The sequence below is a fragment of the Nomascus leucogenys genome, chromosome 8 (assembly GCF_006542625.1).
Source record: "Nomascus leucogenys isolate Asia chromosome 8, Asia_NLE_v1, whole genome shotgun sequence".
Classification (NCBI taxonomy): domain Eukaryota; kingdom Metazoa; phylum Chordata; class Mammalia; order Primates; family Hylobatidae; genus Nomascus; species Nomascus leucogenys.
In genome coordinates, this window is record NC_044388.1 from 62,088,635 (window position 1) to 62,110,476 (window position 21,842).

The following is a 21,842-nucleotide window of genomic DNA, read 5'->3' on the forward strand; positions in this document are numbered from 1 at the left end:
CTTCTCTTTTGTACATTTCTGTATATATAAACATTTCTCATTTAAGTATTTAATACTATACATTACTTCTGTAATCTGATATAGATTAAAAAAACTTTTAGTAATATTAAGTCAGTTTTGGCTCACTGAAAAGTAAGTATAATTGTTATATCATTTACTCAACCTTAAAACTGGAGAATTGGGAGAAGATGACTAAGGACATAGTCCTTAACTTGCTATATTACAGATTTTAAAAAACAACGGCCTTCAATGTTTTTTAGTATGTTCACAGAACTGTGCAACTATTGTAATTAAATTGTATAACAATCCCATCACCCCAGAGAGAAACCTAGTACCCATCAGCAGCCACTTCCCATTTCCCCGTTACCCCTGGCAACCACTAATCTACTTTCTAACTCTATGGATTTGCCCATTCTGGACATTTTGCATAAATGGAACAACAAAATATGTGATCTTTTATGACTGGTTTTTTTTGTTTTTTGTTTTTTGTTTTTGAGACGGAGTCTCACTCTGTCGCCCAGGCTGAAGTGCAGTGGCGCGATCTCGGCTCACTGCAACCTCTGCCTCCCGAGTTCAAGCGATTCTCCTGCCTCAGCCTCCCGAGTATGGGACTACAGCCACATGCCACCATGCCTGGCTAATTTTTGTATTTTTAGTAAAGATGGGGTTTCACCATGTTGGCCAGGATGGTCTTGATCTCTTGATCCACCCGCCTCGGCCTCCCAAAGTGCTAGAATTATAGGCATGAGCCACCGCGCCCAGATGACTGGCTTCTTTTATTTAGCATGTTTTCAAGGTTCATCCATGCAGCAGGTGCATTGTCACTGTAGATTTATATGTAATAATGTCTTCCAGAAAAATACTCCCGCCCATGTAGAATAGTACATAGACAGAATAGGTTCTTTATGAAAAGAATAGGAAAACATTTCTATTAACTTGCAAAACATACTTTCAATCCAGAAATTGCTTAAAAGCTAAATGTACACAATATAAATTTATATTCTCAATAGCACAAGCTTTGGTCTACATTAGATCTCTTCTAATAAAAATGACTATATAAATAATGTATCCACAAAAAGTAGATTTCAAGTCAGTGCCCAGAATTCGAAAACAGCATCATTTAAAATGAGAACAGCTACTATAACAAAAACCTTTAAAAAGCAACAGCCTTCAATGTTTTTTAGTATGTTCACAGAACTGTGCAACTATCATAATTTAATCGTATAATTAAATCCCAAACTGAATTAGTTATACTGAATGTCATTTCTCAAACTGGTGAGGTAAGCTGAGGAAAAAAGACTATTTTGAAAAAAATCTAAGGTTTTCAAAGCTGTATAGACACTCATGTTCCATAACAGGTGCAGAACAATCTAGGTAAACTGGTTTTTCTGCAAATATACTCTCTCAGGATTCAATGGTACGGGTAGCTTGTGAGAGACCACAGGTATAGAAGATATAAATACTTCCTTGATGCTTCCTTTAAAAGAAAGAACTGATATGTGAAGCCTATGGAAGTCCCAGAAGATTTACAGTATTAAAAATGAAAAATACTATACTAAAAGGAAACCTAAAACCACCACCATACCCACTGTTAAAACGAAGTTGCACATGATCATTGGCTACCTGAGGGAAAAAACATAACTGGTGATTCAAAAGTGGGAGAGAAAATAATCAACATGTCTACAACCAACCAAGCTTTTTCCAAATGATCACCTCTATCTATGAACAAGAAAATGAAAGCTAACAACAAAAGCTCACCCTGACTAGTTGGTTTTACATGCTTAGTGCCACAAAAGAAAAAAAAAAAGGTCACTAAACCCTTTAACCAACTCCAAATGAAACTTACAGCATTCTCACCAGAGTCTCTTAACTGTTAAAGACCAAATCAACCCACCAACCAGAATCTGCACCAACACACTCTGCCTGTCCCCACAATGCTCTTCTCAAAAGCCCATTCCCTCAATTACACATCTGTCTACCTCTTTCTATGCTACACCGACATTTTCATCAGCATGCTCAATTTCCTAACTTAATTTTTTTTTCTACTGCCCCCACTTCCACCACTGGCTACTACTCCATTTCTTTACTCCTCACTGTGGCCAAAGTCCTCCAGAGTTATCACTGTCTATAACTCACCTCTTCCTAAAATCCATTCCAATCAGGATGTCTCCATCCCACGGCTGAAACTTTCTTGTCCAGGTCACCAATGACCTCTACTCTGCTAAGTACAATCGTCAATTCTCAGACCTTATGTAATTTTCAGATCCAATCCATTAGCCAATTCTCTTGGTTTTCAGTTGGATTTTTAAAAGAATCATATTTTTTGTTACTATTATTTTGAGATTTTTAAAAATTTAACTCTTTAATCCATCTAGAACTTACTTTACACTTAGTCCTAACAATATGTATTTTTTTTAAATAATAAAGACTTATTCCATCACTATTTACTAAATAATGTGGCAGGGTTTTTTTGTTGTTGTTATTTGTTTTTTTGTTTTTTTTTTTTTTTGGTAGAGGTGAGATCTCATTATATTGCCCAAAGTGGTGTTGAACTCCTGGCCTGAAGCAGTCCTCCCACCTCAGACACCCAGAGCCAAATAATGCTTCTTGAAGAGTACTTTTGATTGGTAGGGTTCAAATATTCCTTGGCTTAAAATTATTTTCTATTATAAGTTTGATTTGTTTTTTCCTAGGATTTTATTAAGGGATACAAATAATCTATAGATTTGGTATCTATTCTCTACCTCTGAATCTTCCATCATCTCTCTCAAAACATCTCTGAAAATTGGAATGCATTTTATAATTGACGACACCTTACTATGGTCAGGCAGCTGTCATGACACAGCTGTCAATGCTTGCACAGGAGCGATTTGTTAAAGAATGAGCTCACTGAAAAACTCTTGGGACTGAATTGCTTTTCCTGATGAAATTTTTATTTTCGTGATATCGGTTAATATCATGAAAGTGACAATATCAAATGTGCACGATGTAATCAGCAGCTTGGAGATTAATCCCAGAGACATAATAGAGTAATCTTAAAAAATGTTCTTGATGACAGAGAAGATAGTATCACATAGAAAATCATGGACATCAGCCTGGGCAACCTGGCAAAACCCCATCTCTACCAAAAATACAAAAAATCAGTCGGGCATGCTGGCGTGCACCTGTGGTCCCAGCTACTTGGCAGTCTGAGGTAGGAGGATCCCTTGAGCCTGGGAGGCAGAGGTTGCAGTGAGCCAAGATCACACCACTGCACTCCAACCTGGGTGACAGAGTGAGATCAAAGAAAATCATGGCATCCACTCTTAAAAAAACTGATTTAAAACGTTAGACTCTGAACATGAAATTTTAGGAATACCTTAATCAATTTATATTGCTTATGTCATCCTTTTTAGGTGTGCAACACCTACAAAGACACACAGATTAAAAATCTAAGTTTAAATAACCCTAAGAGATCATTCGGTGCGTATAAAATAAAAATGCTAAGTGATAAGGGAAGCATTATGTCACAGTTTGTTAGTTTTTTTCCCCCTTGGTGTCACAGATGATGGAGACTACAACTGACAGTGCCTTGGGTTTGGTAAGTAAGATACGTGGAATCAAACCTCGACTGAAGAGAGTTACTGTCACCCCTTGCTTGAATTTCTGCAATAGTCTTCTCACAGGTCCCCTTGCTTCTACCCTTACTCCCACACAGTTTTTTTTTTTTTTTCAGACAGAGGCTTGCTCTGTCACCCAGGGTGGAGTGCAGTGGCACAATCTTGGCTCACTGCAAGCTCCGCCTCCTGGGTTTGTGCCATTCTCCTGCCTCAGCCTCCTGAGTAGCTGGGACTGCAGGCACCCATCACCACGCCCAGCTAATTTTTGGTATTTTTATTTTTTTTAGTAGAGACGGGGGTTCACCGTGTTGGCCAGGATGGCCTTGATCTCCTGACCTCGTGATCCGCCCACCTCGGCCTCCCAAAGTGCTGGGATTACAGGTGTGAGCCACCATGCCTGGCCTAGTCTATTTTTCAACTAAGCAATCACAGTGATCCCATAAAAACTGAAGTCCTATCATGACAAATAAGTCCGCAATGTCTTTGTATTTCACTCAGAGTAAATTTCCAAGCCCTCCCAATGGCTTGCCCAGGTCTAGATGATCTATTAATAGCTTACCCCCAACCCCATCATTATCTCTGATCATCTACTACTACATATGCTCTGCCCTCCTCACTCCTCTCTACCACACTTCACACTCTTCTTCAAACAAGCCATGTGTGCTCCTGCCTGAGCACCTTTTCCCTAACTTCCCTCTGCCTGGAAAACTCTTGCTCTACATATCCACTTGGCAGACTCCCTCACTCCTCCAAAAGCCTCAGCTCAAGTCTCACCTTGAGCAAAGGGGAGCAACTTGTACAACCTTTTGTCCTACCGTTGATATTCCCATTCTCTGTTTTTTCCCTTTCTTTCCAAAGTATACTTAACACCCTTAAAATAGGTTCTACTTTACTTGTTTTTCAAGTACTGCTTATTCTCTAACTTTCACAGCTTGAATACTATAAAGTCCAAGAGGGCAGAGATCTTTACTACCTGTTGAATAATATATTCCAAGCACTTAACCTGCCACATGGTAGGCCTCTATATAGCTTGGATGAATAAACCATTAGAACTGCTATACAGCCTTCTGCTGAAAAGTCCAAGGAAATACATTTCAAATGAATGAATGGTGACATTTAAAGACACTTGAGAATCAATTCTGATTTATTTTCCTTTATACAATGAATCCAGTGCAAGTTGGAGCTTAATTTCTGAGGGTCTACACCCAAGGTGATTAGAGAAAAGATCTCTTCTTTGCATGTCATATAAACCTAATAAATATCAATAAGACTGTATTTTAAACTTTCTAAATATGCCCAGTATCAGTTTCTTTATACTTCCTTTAATTAAAAATGGAAAATTGCTTTTAAAAAAAAGTCTTACCGGTAGGTCAGTGAAAGCAATACCTAAAAAGAAAAAAAAAGGTGGCATTAGAAGCTGTTTTTCAAAGCAGACTATACTGACAAGCTGAATTTCTAACTAAAAGGAGGAAACAAATGGCAAAAGAAAAAACATTAAAGCCTAAATAAAAAATAACAAGACTAATTTTTTATCAGTAATACTAACATATGTCTGAGTGAACGAACGCTGTCCCCTTTCAAGATAATCAGCCTTGCTAGTCATACACAAATTTTATTTCTGAGATGCTGCCATTGTCTCCAGGATTTCTGAAATACTTTTAGATATATCTTCAAAGCTACATTAGAAAACATATTAAGAAAGTTGGTTGCAAAATAGTCACAGTTTATTTTTTACCCCCAAGTTGCAATTTGTAGCCTCAACGTTTAATAATCATCATCTAGATTTAGCTTTTAAATAATTTTAGGTGGAAAGAAAAGAGTTTTTCTGTTATAAAAGGCAAACAAGGGAAAATACAGTATATTTTTGCTTCTTTAAAAAATGTTTCTTATGAAAGTAAATTCTTTAACTTATGATTTACTCGTGGGAAAAATCAATTCCTCCCTCAAAGGATAAACGATTTTGCACAGTTGAGAATTTCTCTTGAATACCTTTTGACAGTAATTACAACAGTCATGTTCTAGATACAACTTGAGCAATGGCAATATCATTGGAATAAGTCTACTGTCAACCAACGTGACAATTTAACGACCTCCTTTCAAATATTCAAATATACAACTTAGCTGAAAATAATGAAGTATTTCTGTAGATATGTTTTTAAAAATTTAGCTCTAGAATAATGGGAGAGCAGTACTGGTGAGTCAGTCAGTTGATCTCAACTCTTCCAGTCTAAAACCAACATTAAAACCGAGCCAGCACCACTGCTTCTACAGTCTTGATCACTATCTTAAAACTGAGGGAATTTCCATTAAATTGTTTTTAAGGTCTCTTCCTACTTGACATTTTATTCCTCTATGACTGTGCTGCAATAACAGAAAACATCTAACTCTATTTATTAATAAGGTTAAAAGACAAACTGAAAATAAATTTTACACTTTTAAAATAATGTGTAAAAAATAATGCTTTGTAGTTAGTAAAGCCCTGTTTTTATGATTTTTAAAAACTAGTAAATTCATGGTGGCTTGTTAAAAGGAAAGCAAAGTTAGGGTTCCTGTTTTCCCCATGTAAAACATTATCATTACATTTAACTTCATTAATAACACAGAAAGCAAGTACTATCAGCCCAAATAAAAAATTTTCCCAAAAATTTCACAAAAGTATAAAAAGAATACAGAAAGCAAGAGAATATTTTAATATACTATAAACTATACATATTTCTAATATTTTTCATAAAATAATCAATTATTTTTCTCAAAGATGTCTAGTTATAATGAAGACTGTATATTCCACCTTTAGCAAAAATCCTTTGTGTCTGTAATTACTGAAATCTTCACTTTACCAAAAACGCTAAAAAAAAATTCAAAATTAATTCCAAAGGTTAACATTTTTTAACACGGCCAAATATAGTTACCACAACATGTTTTTGCTCAATCAGACCACGAAAAGATGCCACTTTAACAAGATGGCATAACTAGTTGAATTTTACACAGAAAGCAATTTTCTATATTCATAATTTCCTGATTTGTCAAGCTTTTTGAAAAGTGATCTTCAATTCGTGAACGATATTCAATAAAACAAAGTAAAAAATTATCACATTACATTAACCTATATACTGCAAGGTTTCTCTTATTTTCTCAAATAAAACCTATTTTTCTGTATATAGTAAACAAATATATATTCTGAAAATCTTCCATGAGACAGAAACTAAAGATGTATCAGGTTTTGGGTACAGATTATCCATTTAGGAAGTATAAGGGAATAGTAACTAAATATTTAATAGTATTTTATCTTAGAAGATGCCAGAATCTAGACCAGAGGTAGGCAAAGCTTTCCTATGAAGGGCTGCTAATATGTTGTGCTTTCCAGGCCATATGGTCTTTATCACAAATATCCAACTCTGCCATTGTAACAGGAAAGCAACCATAAACAATATGTTAAGTAGGTGTGGCTGGTTGCTAATGAAATTTTATTTTAAAATAAACAGGAGGCTAACTTGGCCATAGCTTGTAGACTCCTGTTCTACAGAAGTAATTTCTGCTCATCAATGGTTTACCAGTGGATCCCAGGAACCCAGCTCAGGGGCTGACAAACAATGATACTAAATAACATTTAATGGTTATTCACTAGATGCCAGAACTGTGCACATACTATTGCAGTTTACTCTAACCACCTTAGTGAGATAGGTATTACAGTGATCCTACTTGACAAACTGAGAAAACTGAGGCACAGAAATGTTAAGTAATTTACATATGGTTACCTGGCATAAGCCGGGAGTCAATCCCAGGCAAGTCTGACTAAAGAACTCTTATTAACCACTGTTATACCATCTCTCTATGTGCTTAATATTTATTAAATTTAAGAATGAATAATGCCAAACATTCAGGTTTACTTAAAATTAAAATGTGGGCTGGGCACAGTGGCTCATGCCTGTAACGCCAGCACTTTGGAAGGCTGAGGCGGGTGTATCACTTGAGGTCAGAAGTTCAAGACCAGCCTAGACAACATGGTGAAACCCCATCTCTACTAAAAATACAAAAATTAGCTGGGGGTGACAGCGCACCTATAATCCCAGCTATTCAGGAGGCTGAGGAAGGAGAATCGCTTGAAACTAGGAGGTGGAGGTTCTCAGCTGAGATCACATCACTGTACTCCTGCCTTGGCTACAGAAGGAGACTCCGTCTCAAAAATTAACAAAAAATAAAAATTTATGATGTGACTCCATCATTAGGTGCACCTTTTTAAAGACACATCTTACATTTTAAAAATAGCTTTCTTAGCCAAGAGAAAAATTTAATTTAAATATTTGTGAAAATAGGGAAAAAATAAAATCATTATCACCTGTGATTGTCTTATCTCCCAAAATGAAATTTCTTCTCTGGAAAGTTTAAAAAGTTTATGTTAAAGAGATTGTGGTTTTTTAAAAATGTATTTTTTGGTTTTTGAGCCAAAGTACCTAAAAGCAGATTTCTCCGGATTCAAAACTTCAAACATCTTAAGCAGTCAAGCCAACTAAGATTATATGATCAGTCAGAATAGTAACAACAAATAAATTCAAGAGGCCTGTATTGTTCTTGGAAACCAGGTGGCCACAACAATGAAACCACACATAAATATACATAATTTGCATGGAGTCCTTAACATTATTGTACTAGTGAGAAAAGGATCTCTTGTGGACTTGAGAAAAACTTTTAAGTCAGATAATACAGAAGGACTTCAGAATTAAAAATCAGTAATCAGAAGTAGAAATGCTAAGCTGAATATGAAAAAAGTTAACTTTATTGAAACACTTTTAAAAGAGTATTGCCAATGCAGCCAGAAATTCAGAATTTTCTTTTATACTATGAAATAACAGAAAAAACAGCTTTTATGTTAAAGAACATCTATTATATGTCTAAGCATACTACTTTAAGTCTAATTTTTAAATACTATTTATAAGCAGTTTCTGCCTTCTAGGGTTACTTAGTTTAGTTTTTGCTTCCTTTCATTTTACCTCAATAAAAATAATTTGCTTTGAGTCAAAGATTTTTCCAGCAGTAAAATGTGAAATCTTTTTTTATAAAACAAAAAGCATCAGTGTTACTATCCTTTATATTTTCTATAGTTTAAAAAAAACTTCTAAGAAAAAGGAATATAACGACCACATATAACTTTAAATTTGAAGTGCTATGGGTACATGAATATTCCACTGTAAATCTTAACTTACTATTAGTCTTACAATGTATGGGTTTCAAGTTTTCCATAACCTATTTTATTTTCAGAAGTTTTTTTATTCTCAGTTTTGTCACTGTTTGCTTGTTTAATTCTGCTTCCTTCCATACAGCAAACTTGTAGTTACCAACTTAGCCATCTTTGTTAGCAGATCTGACCTTTGAGTGTGTTGATGCCCTTCATATGCTTGTGGCATCAAGCTTTCCCTTCCTTTGTTACCATTCCCCACACTATCCTAACAACTGACTGCCCCTTTTTCTTAGCACCTGTTACCCAGAGAATTAGATTATACTGTGTAGCGTTTTATTTAAAGCAGAAAACTCTTGGCATTTCTATTTCTAGAATAAGTATCTCAGGGTGGGGATTATTTCTACAGTAACTCCTATACATATATGTATTATATAGATGGCCTTCACAGAATATAAAGATGGTGAATATAAATATTCACCATTTCCTTAGCTTCTGCCTGGGAAAAAGGAAGAAATCATTTCCGGAGGCATCTATCTATAAAGGAGAATCACATAATAAATACAACTACCATCCTGGAAGTGTAATAATCTCAATATTTGGTTATTCTGCATGCAATATATTATCTCAGTACCTAAACTATGTCCATTCTTGGTGTAAAAGCAGGTATTGTTGATAAGATTAACACAACAGCCAATGACATCACCAGTAGTGAAAGTTGGTCCATAAGGTTGTCCAGTTCCAGAAGAACAAAACGAATGTCCATCATCCCCATGGTAACCATATGAATGCTTATCCCAACCTAAGGAGAAAGTTCCGGCATATTTACAATGAAAAGTAAGGTTCCTCTGTACTAGGTTTATTCACTAATAACCTAGCGATAAATCAGAACAATACAAGATAAATTTTAAAGATAAAATTCCTAATGTACATTTAAATTCTCAAAAATTACACTACATAATTTATTCTATATTAAAATACGGTTTACAAATTTAAGAAAAATAGCTACACAGAACACTAAAACAAATATTAAACAGAGAACCCCCTACCAGAAAAAACAAACATAAATGCAACAACCACAGGAGGACACATTTTCTGTGCATATTCCGTTTGCTAATACACCAAAATAATTTTGCTTTGATTTAAAGAAACACATACACGTTTTATATAACATAAGAGATTACATCCTATTCAATCACTGCAAGTTTCTCAAGACTGGGATCCAAATATAAAAGCCAAACAGGGTGTGGTCTTACCAAACTACAGATATGTTTATATCATCATTAAGAGATTTTTACCTTATCAGTTACTTCTATAAGGAGTTTTCAAATAATAAAAACCTCAATTAAACCCTCTTTCAAGTATAATTTTAAGCAAAAGGGTACAAAAGAAAGTATGTCAAGGTAACATACGTGATTACAATCAGATGCAACTACATTGTCTTGGTTTGTTTCTTTAAGGCACTTCACGTAGTTTTACATTGACAGTTTTGCCTTGTACCTCAAAAAGTGTCGCCAAAATTAATTTTTAACTTTAGCAAAGAGAGTATTAGAAGACATAATCCAAGAATCACTTCCTTCTGATATGTGGTATTGGGAAACAGGTCTGCCATCTCAATTCATCTCTTCCTTAGTTTAAGTATTAGTTGATATTCCCGGAACATTAAGATGGGTTAAAAGTCAAAAATATGATGGGAAGCCAATATAACCAGCCACATTAAAATATTTAAAGTAGCTGATATTACTATGTACTAAAACTTAAAAATATCAAAATACAAAAAAAGCATGAGATATATACTGTATGTTTTACTAAATAGTGTGAAATTTAAATTTATTAAAAACCGCTCAGCAGGCCGGGCATGGTGACTCACGCCTGTAATCCTAACAGTTTGGGAGGCCGAGGCAGGTGGATCACCTGAGGTCAGGGGCTCGAGACCAGCCTGGCCAAAACGGCAAAACCCCATCTCTACTAAAAATAAAAAAATTAGCCGGGTCTGGTGGTGCATGCCTGTGATCCCAGCTACTCGGGAGGCTGAGGCAGGAAAACTGCTTGATCCCAGAAGGCATAGGTTGCAGTGGGCCAAAACTGCGCCACCGCACTCCAACCTGGGTGATACAGTGAGACTGTCTCAAAAACAAAACAAAACAAAAAAACCCCACTCAGCTTTCACTTAAAATTCATAATGATGATTAAAAACACAGAAAATCAGTATCTTTAAATATTACAATTTCTTACTTGAAAATTTTAACCAGAAAGAGCTACTCATAAGACATAATACTGTAATTCAATTACAAGTGTACCTGGTAGTCTATTCATGTTCACACCTTGAGCAGAAAGACCAATTCCCATGTAACTGTTGGCGGGGGTGAGGGGGAGAGAAGAAAAGGACATTATTATAGTCATATATGTATAAATTACCAAACAGTCTCAAACAATATCAGAACCAAGCCCAAGTTGGAACTCCTAAAGTAGCAACAAAAATTTTATTACAATTTATTATGTAACAACAATGGGCAATATTAAGTACCAATAATACTCAGACTTCACAGCAAACTCATATGGTAATAATTCATAAATACACACAAAGCATTAATATACAGCTATGCACTCTACTGACACCTATAAAAAATCTCTCCAACTTATTTACAGATAAATGTTTGGGATTAAGATTTCTCACAAAAAAGCACAGAGGGATTGTAGAAGGAAAAAAAAAATGTTAAGGAAACAAATGTGTTTCCCAAGGGGCACAGTACAAATTTAGACCACACACACACACACACACACACACACACACACACACGGAAATATGGATTCACATTTGGAAAAAATTTCAAACTCACACAAAAATATCTTAATAAAATTACCCCAAGTATGTATTTTCTATACTAGCTTTCTAAAACTGAGCAAATTGACAAAATCTACCTAAACAGAGGGCTCTTTATTATCAATTTATAAAATTAGAACAAAACAATCTCCACACAATACACAAGGAAAGATTATTCAGGTATTCAGTTATTTTTCAAGTGCTTATAAAACATTAACAACAAAACCTGATAAAGATAGTTCAAAGGAAGAAAACATAACACAATACACTCGTGAGTATGAACACAAAAAGAAAAAATAAAAAGCAAACTGAATCCAGTTTGTTAAAAGGCTAATCGCCCATTATTTTTATCAAGGTTTTAAATGGCATTTGATAAAATTTGGCCACCATTCCTAATAAGAACTCCAATAAAATAAGAATAAAAGGAAATTATTTAACTATGAGACTTTTCCCCCAAATACAGCAAGCAAGATATTCAACAGTAAAATGCACTGAAGGCATTTCCACTAAAATCAAGAACAAAGAGATAGTTACAATTGTTAAATACTGTTTTAGGGGCTTTAGAAAGCTTAATAAAATAAGAAAACTAAATGACTAGTATAAATGTTAAAAGACATAAAAGTACCTTTATTTGTACTTGGTATGATTATATACATAGAAAACCACAGAATCTACCAAAACCTTTTACAATTATTTAGGCATTCTGGCAAACTGACTATATATAAGAGGAACATTTTAATATTTCTTCTAGTATAGCCAGCTGGACAGCCACAATAACTACAGAAAACATAAAACAGGAGTAAGGTTCTCAAGGAAGGCTCAGAATTACATATTAAAAGCCGTATATAAGTGGATATAGTAAACATCTGGATAACTTGAGAGCATAAAAATGGCAATCTTTCAGATAGGCACAGAGGCTCACACCTGGAATCCCAGCACTTTCAGAGACTGAAGCAGGAGGATCTTCTGAGCCCAAGAATTCAAGACCAGCCTGGGCAACATTGGGAGACCTTGTCTCAAAAAAAAACAAAACCATCAGTTGTGTGTGGTGGTGCACACCTGTGGTCCTAGCTATGTGGGAGGCTGAGGTGGGAGGATTGCTTGACCCCAGGAGGTTGAGGCTGCAGTGAGCCATGAATGATCACACCACTGCACTCCACCCTGAGTGATAGACCAGGACTCTGTCACTCAGGCTGGAGGGCAAAAACAAAAAAAGGAGGACAACCTTTCTAAAATGATGTAGACATACATTTTATACATTTCAAGACATATTCCAACAGAAATTTTAAAACTGAGCAAAATTATTTCAAAGTTCATATGTAAAAATGTATAATTTTGATCAAAAGACAAAATTTTAAAAAAGAAAACTCAGTTTTCCCTACTAGAAATTAAAACTCATAGTTAGATTCACAAGAGCAATATTACTACTATGAGCATACGCCAAGTGAGACAAGAGTGACAAAACATTAAGAAACAACACATAGATGTCTAGTCAAGAAGGCTCATTAAGTTTGTATTTTGATTCAGCCCCTTTGCTAGAAGTACGATATAAAATGTAAGTATTACATTTTATTTAAAAAGGCTAAGTCACAAGAAGATGAGAAGAAACACAGGCTGTGAATGGGGATATAAGCTGTGGACCTGCAAAGCTCTGAGTCTATGAGCACTCAACAGTGGCTCAAAGTTCCCCCTCCTCTGGGTAAACAAGGACTAAAAATGTTCCATAAGAGGAGTATTAGCTATGCTTACTGCTTAAAGCCAAAGGCTGGAATAGGCTTCTCCTCTTGAAAGGAGGCTAAGAATATACTGATATCACCTGTTGCCTAAGCTAGAGCTTATTTGACATTGTGGTGTAGTTAAGGGGAAAGAGAGGAGAAACCTCTTAACCAGGATCTAAACCAGTTAGTTATTGAATGGATCCATGACAGAATCTGCAATACTCTCAATATCATGCTGAAGCAAGGACCTGGAAACTCTAATACAAACCTAGTTTTGGATTAGGAGGAATGAATTGAAAAGCAAGTACAAACTGTAAGAAAGAAAATAAGCACAGAAAAAGCCAGATGAGCAAAATGAAGAAAAATGTTAAACTTCCCAATCAAAATAAGGCTGCAAGGACAAAATTCTAAAATATAAGATCAACAAATGTGACACAAGAGGCATGTGGGAAAAAAAAATGAGAAAAAAGAAAAAGACCAGTAAAATAAATGACTGGAATATGAATTCATTCTAGATATCACCTAATGGATAGTATGATTTTAAAAAAACATAAAAATAATTATATTTAGGAATATACTAAAAGAAAAAAATAATCACTAAGATATAAGGACAGTGGTGTACCAATATTTGCTGAGATAATTTAGATAGTAATTTTCCAGAATTGAAAAACATGTTATTGAATTGAAAATACACACTACATACTGAGGAAGATAAAAATTAAGTCACACATAAGACACACTGTAGAATATCAATCACGGGCATAATCTTAAAAGCTAGCAGAAAGAAAGGCAGATTACCTAGCAAGGAATGGCAATTAGACTGACTTCAGACTTCTCCCCAGCAACAACTGATGACGAAAAACAATGGCACAATATGTTCAAAGTATTTAAAGTAACTGTCTACCTAGAACTTAGGTGCCAGGTAATGCAGCAAGAATGAGGGAAAAAATAAGATATTTTAAGACACATAAAAGCTAATGGTTTACTATACACAGACTGTCACAAAAGAACTATCTGAGGACATGCTTTAGCAGCAGGGAGACAAGTGAAAATAGAATAAAGGCATGGACAAGGAAACAATCAGCACAGAAGATGACAAAATATATCACTAAAAGTCATTATTGATTTAAACAATACTATTCAGAGTTTTAAAATCTATCATCCATACATAATGTGCTAGGACACAATTACCTGACATAGAAAGGAACAAAAAATATCCATGTTCAAAAGAAAGCACAAAGAGGGAATGGCCCTGAGACAATCCAGATGTGAGAATTAGCAGACAAAAAAATTTAAACCAGGTACTGTTAACAATGCACAAGATGTAGGAGGGAGAAGAAATACTCTTGCTTTGAATGAAAAGAAATTCCAGAAAAGAAAAAGAATCAATAAAAAGGGAACTACTATGGTCTGAATGTGTGTGTCCCCCAAAATTCTTATGTTGAAACCCAGTCTCTAATATGGTGGTATTATGAGGTCGGCCTCTGGGAGGTCATGAGGGCTCTACCCTCAGGAATGGGATTTTTGCCCTTATAAAAGAGGCGTGAGAAGGCTTGTTTGCCATGTAAGGACACATAGGTGTTTTCTATGAAGCAGAGAGTTCTCACCAGAAACTGAATCTGCTGGAGCCTTTTAATCTTGGGCTTTCAAGTCTCCAGAACTGTGAGCAATGAATGTACGCTGTTTATATAATAAATTACCCGGCCTAAGGTGTTTTGTTACAGCAGCCCAAACAAAAACAAGAACCAAATAGAAATTCTGGAGCTGAAAATTGTATGAAATAAATCTTTACTGATGTACTTAATGGCAGACTGAAGATGGCAAAATAAATAGTAACATGAAAACAGACCTTATCTGAAGGACAGAGAAAAAAAGATAGGGGTATGGGGGGAAAGAGTCCTTGGAACAGTATCAAAATACATGTAACCAATCCCAAGGAAAAAGAGAATAGGACAGAAAAAAAATTGAAAATAATTCCCCAAATTTGGTAAAAGACAAAAACGTACAGATTCAAGAAGCTCAGCAAACATTAATTAAATAAAAAGAAAACCACACCTAGGCACAAATCACAGCTGAACTGCTGAAAACTAACAAAAAAGAAAAAAAAATGCAGAAAACAGCTAGAGAAAAACGACATATTACTTTCACAGGAACACTGAGTTGAATTTCCACTGACTTATTAGAAAATATGAAGGCCAGAAGACAGTGAAATGAAATCTTTAAAAGTGCTAAAAAGAAAAAAAACCCAAAAGCCTGCCAACACAAAATGTTATTTTCAAGAGAAATATTCTTAAGAATAAAAGTGAAACAAAAACATTTTCAGATAAAAGAAAAACATAATGTGTTGCCAGCAAACCTACACTTAAAAAAATGCTCTTAATTTTCCTAAAACATGACCCTTTAAAGCAAAGATGGTAACATGTATTGTGTAGTTTATAACATACCATAGATGTAATACATATGACAATTACAGCAAGAAGGACAGGAGGAAGTGATAAATGTAGAAATGCAAGTTTCTATATTTTACATAAAATGGTTCAATATTAATTCTCAACAAGTTATGAAAAAAGATATATATTAAAATCTAGAATAATCGCTAAAAATAGCAGAGACATAAAGGTCAGTAAATAAAAAGAAATTCTAATAATGTATCAAAATGATAACATATGATGACTAGACAGTGTTTAACCCAAGAACAAAAGATTGGCTTAATATTCAAAACCAATCAATGTATTTTACTATACTAGGGGAAAACTATCATGAAATAGCTGCAGTAAGAACACCCGATACAATTTAACATCATCCAAAATAAATACTCTTGGCAAACTAACAAGGGAACTTCCTCAACCTGTACCTACAAAAACTGTACAAATTAACATGCTTAATAGCAAAATACTGAACACTATTCTCCGAGACCAACAAAAAAGCAAGAAGCCCAGTGCTCACCACTCCTATTCAACACTATACTACAAATCCTAGCCATTTTGACAAGGCAAAAAAGAGAAATAAAATGCATAAAAATTAAAAAGAAAGCTGGCTCTATGTACAGATATATGACTGCTTATAAAGAAAATCCTAAGGAATCTACAAAATAACTGGAATAAGTGAATTTAAGAAGGTTGCAGGATACAAAGTTAATATACAAAGTCCACTGTATTTGGCAGCAAATACTAGAAAAACAAAATTTTAAAAACCAATTCTATCTACAACAGCATCAGAAAACACAAAACATCGAACGAAAGACATGCAGCCCTCTCTACTCAAAATTACCAATTATCACTTTGGGAAATTTTAAAAGATGTAAATAAATGGCAAAATATATCACGCCTACGAATTGGGCACCTCAACTGCAAATTCTCTTCAAACTGATCACAGAGTCAATGCAATCCAAAGCATAACCACAATAGGCTTTTCTTTTTTTTTTTAATCTGAAAAGCTGATTCTAAAGTGTATATAGAAGCTGATAATGAATGTAAATATACAGCTTAATAGAAGAAATAAGACCTAGTGTTAGATAGATCCGTAAGATGAATATAGTTCACAATGTTCTATTGCACATTTCAAAATAGCTAGAAGAGAATAATTCAAATGTTTCCAGCATAAAGACAAATATTTAAGGTAATAGATACCCCCAATACACTGATTTGATCTTTACAATCATATGAATGTATCATCACTGTACCCCCAAAACATGGACACTTATTATGCAGCTATAAAAAATTAAAATTAAATAAGTAAAATTTATATGGAAACGTGAAGGATCTAAAACATCCCAAAAAAGCTTGGAAAACTGTAGAATTTACACAATCTGACTTCAAAACATAGCATGGGCTGAGTAAACAGTATGGTACTGGCTTAAGGATCAACAAATAGATCAATGCAACAGATTAAGGAGTCTAGAAAGAGACCCACATTTATAGTCATTTAATATTTTACAAAAGTGCCTAGACAGTCCAAAAGAGGATGGAAATCTTTTGAACAAATAGTAATAAGATAACTGACATCCATGCAGAAAAAAGTGAGCCTTAATCTCTATCTCACACGATACACAAAAATCCAATGAAGATGAATCACAGTCCTAAATATAAATGTTAAAAACTACAAAGCTTCTACAAGAAAACATGTAAAACTATCTTAACGACTTAGGGATAAAGCAAAGATTTATTAGGACACAAAAAGGAAGACTCATAAAAGAGTAAACTCATAAAATAAAACTTCAGCAAAATTTAAACTTAACTAAAGACATAGATGATCCAATTTTCAAAAATGAACAAAAGATCTGAATAGATATTTCACAAAATAAGACACTGCAAATAGCCAACGAGTACATGAAAATGTGCTCCAAATTGTCAGTCATCAGGAAAATGCAAATTAAAACGACACTGAGATACAACTGCATACCTGCCAGAATAATTACAATTTATAAAACCAACAACATCAGTGTTGCCAAGCATATGGCACAACAGGAACTTCATATATTTTTGATGGGAATTTAAAACAATAAAACCTCTTTGAAACAAAGGCTGGCAGTTGCTCATAGAACTGAACACCTGCCTACCCCATGACCCAGCAATACCACTCATAAGAAAAATGAAGATGTGTCTACCAAAATAATTTGTACAAATAGGCTCATGGCAGATTTCTTCACAATAGTGGAAAAACTTGAAACAGCCTGGGTATCCATCAACAAGCGAACAGATATACAAATTGTGGTATATTCTACTCAGCAACAAAAACAAAAATAGAATTACTGATAAACACAAATGGATCAATCTCAAAAATGTCATGTTCACTCAAGGAAGCTTTACATACAAGAAGTGCATATGCCATATAATTCCTTTTATATGAAATTTTGCAACAAGAAAAACCACTCTACGGTCGTAAACAAGTCAAAACAGTGTCTGCCTCTGAAAGGGTGGGTCAAGGGCCTAAGTAGGAAGGAGCATGAGGGAACATTTCTGAGAATGATGATGTTCTATACTTTGATAGAGGTTTGCATTTCATGGGCATACGCATCTGCAAAACTTATCAAAGAGTACACTTAAGATGTGTGCATTTCACCAAATGTAAACTGTACCACACACACACACACACACACACACACACACAAAGAGAAGTAAGCTGACATCAAACTCTAGTTAATGATATACATGCTGTAGTGATTGGGGGGAAGTATACCTACACCGAAATGTATCAAAGATTAAGATGGATCAACTGATGAAAAGAGGAATAGAAGAGATACCGCATAAAACAATTACAGTCAGGTCTGCTATATCATGACATACAAGTTTCAAAAAAATCACATTATACAAAATCATGCAATAAAAGCTACAAGGTTTACGAAGGAAATGGGGTTGGGAGCACAGCATGCAAAAACGTAACACATTTTTGAAAAGATAAGAACACAATAAAAACAATTTTACACCTATTAAATTATTAAGGAATAGGCCAGGCACAATGGCTCATGCCTGTAATCCCAAAGGAAAAAAAAACTGGGAGGCCATGGTGAGAGAAGCGCTTGAGTCCAGGAGTTCAAGACCAGCTGGGCAACACAGTGGGACCCCATCTCTCCAAAAAAAAAAAAAAAGATGGGCACGGTGGTGCATTGCCTGTAGTTCCAGCTACTCGGGAGGATCACTTGAGCCTGAGAGGTCGAGGCTGCAGTAAGACGTGATGGCACTACTGCACTCCAGCCTGGGTGACAGAGACCTTGTCTCAAAACAACAACAACAAAAAATTGTTACGGAATAAATACTACAAGAAAGTGAGTATTTTACCTTGAAAAGCACCTAAGTTTATACCTGGGAAATGGGTGTCATAAGAGTTACCGCTTGTGAGTTACTGTGAAGTGATGAAAGGAGGGTTATCTGACAAAGGGAAATTTGTAACACCAGTTGTGGCTGGGTGTGGCTCATAACTGACAGTAAACTGAATAGCTGGTAGATATATGAAGGCTATCTGACATATAAAAACAAACTCAACCCAATAGTGAGGGACAGGCAAAATTTATGTGAACAAGAAATTTATTGTTGTGGTACTATGTGTTTACCAAGAGCAATGAATATGAAGATTTTTCAGATCAATACGTCAACGTAGATCATCACAAATTATGCATTTATTAACAGTTATGTAAGTAATGTTTGTGCCTAACATACAATGGAGACTAACAGCATTCTAGTTTAATTCCTATTATTGATAGGCTTAAGCCTACTATCTTGCTATTTGTCCATCTGTTCTCTCCATCTTTTTCTGTGTTCTTTTTAATTCTTATTTTTGTTTTATGGCCATTATTAGTTTTCTGCTATGCCTTTTGGCAGTATATTAATGACTACCTTATTAAGATTTTAATGCATCTTTGATCTATTACATTCTTAAGTTAGTATATGTATCACATGCTGGCAATGCAAGAAACACCTTTAAAAACCTATTTACAGTGATGTTCCACATAACAAATGTTTCGGTCAACAACCGACCGTATGTACAACAATGGTCCTATAAGATTATAATGGAGCTGTTCTATACAAGTGTGCCGTTTTAAATCTTTTATACCACACATTTTTACTGTATCTTTTCTATGTGATGTATTTAGATACACAAAACCATTGTGTTACAATTCCCTATAGTATTCAGTACAATAACAAGCTATTCAGTTTTGTAGCCTAGGAGCAGAGCAATAGACCACACCACATGGCCTAGGTGTTTAATAGGCCATGTGGTATGGTCTATACCATTTAGGTTTGTGTAAGTACATTCTATGATATTCCTACAATGACAAAATCACCTAACAACACATTCTTCAGAACGTATCCCCATTCTTACGCAACACATTTTTTGTTACTGTTGTCAAAAATTAAAATTAAATAAAAAAGAAAGATCTCTAATTAGTAATCCAATTTCTACTGTTAAGAATGAACTAAACCCAAAGCAGGTAGCAAAAAAGGAATTATAAAGATTAGGGGAGAAATAAGGGAAGAGACTAGAAAAACAATAGAATCAACGAATTCAAAAGTAGGTTCTACTAAGCAAGAAAAATAAAAGAAGACTCAAATTACTAAACATCAGGAATTAAAGGAGTATTACTACTAAACTAAAAAGGATCATAAGAAAACAATTATTAAATACTATCAACAATGAATTACATAACCTCCTTTAAACGGACAAATTCTAGTAAGACACAAACTACTACAACTGCATAGTAATTTTAAAACACAAAGACAAGCCCGTGCTCAGATGGCTTCACTGGGGAAATCTACCAAACATAAAAATTAACATTAATGTTTCTCAGACTCTTCCAAAAAAGCTAGAAATACTTCCTAACTCATTCTACAAAGCAAGCACTACCTTGTTACCAAAACTAGATAAAGGCATCACAAAAAAACTACAGAAAAAATATCCTTCATTAACACAAATGCAAAAATCCTCAACAAATTACTAGGAAATCAAATCTAGCAACACATATAAAAGATTATAAACCATGACCAAATGGGATTTATCCCAAAAACATGAAGTTTGTTTAACAAACAAAAATCAATCAATGTAATATATTAAGAAAATAAAGAACAAAACCCATATAATCATCTCAACAGGCATAGAAAAAGAATTTCACAAAACTCATCACCCTTTCATGATTTAAAAAAAAAATCATGAAAAATCATGACTCAGCAAGCTTGAAACAGAAGGAAACTTCCTCAAACTGATAAAGAACATCTATGAAAAATCCCCAGCTAATAGCATACTTAGTGGTAAAAGACTGAATACTTTGACCTTAAGATTAGGGACAAAAAAAAGGATGTCTTCTCTCACCACTTCTATTCAACATAGTACTGAAATTTCTACCCTGGGCAAGAGGGCAAGAAAAAGACGTAAAAGCCATCAGATCAGAAAGCAAGAAATAAACATCCTCTATTGACAGATGGCACAATCTTGTATATAGAAAATCCTAAAGAATCTCCTCCCCCAAAATTATTAAAGGTAATCAAGTTCAACAAGACTACAAGATACAAGATTAATATGCAAAAATCAGTTGTATTTCTACACACTAGAAATAATTTGAAAATGAATTTAAGAAAACACTTTCATTTGGAACAGAACGAAAAAAAAGAATATTTAGGAATAAATACAGCAAAAGAAGCGCGAAACCTGAACACTAAAAACGACATTGTTGAAAAAACGAAAGAACTCCTAAGTAAATGGAAAGACTCCCCATGCCATATTCTTGGATTTGAAGACTAAATGTTGTTAAAATAGCAATACTCCCCAAATTAATCTAGAGATCCAACACAAACCCTATCAAAATCTTAACTTGCTTTGCTGCAGAAATTGACAAACTGATCCCGAAATCATACACAAATTCAAGGGCCCAGTAGAGCCAAAATAATCTTGAAAAAGAAGAACAAAGTTGGAAGACTCACACATTCCAATTTTAAAACTCAATAAAAAGCTACAGTAACCAAGAGAGTGTGTTGCTGGCTTAAAAACAGACATAGAGATTAATGCCATAGAATTGAGAGTTCAGAAACTCTTATATT

General features: G+C 34.6%; 1 protein-coding gene across 1 annotated transcript in view; it reads right to left on the reverse strand.

The window, feature by feature from the left end:
- RANBP9 (RAN binding protein 9) overlaps positions 1 to 21,842 on the reverse strand; it is a 95,642-nt gene that overhangs the window by 27,115 nt on the left and 46,685 nt on the right. The window contains exons 3-5 of the mRNA XM_030817316.1: positions 11,073 to 11,125; positions 9,407 to 9,574; positions 4,963 to 4,985 (exon numbers count right to left, since the gene is read on the reverse strand). Coding sequence (XP_030673176.1) covers positions 4,963 to 4,985; positions 9,407 to 9,574; positions 11,073 to 11,125 — 244 coding nt within the window. The remainder of the gene's footprint in view (positions 1 to 4,962; positions 4,986 to 9,406; positions 9,575 to 11,072; positions 11,126 to 21,842) is intronic.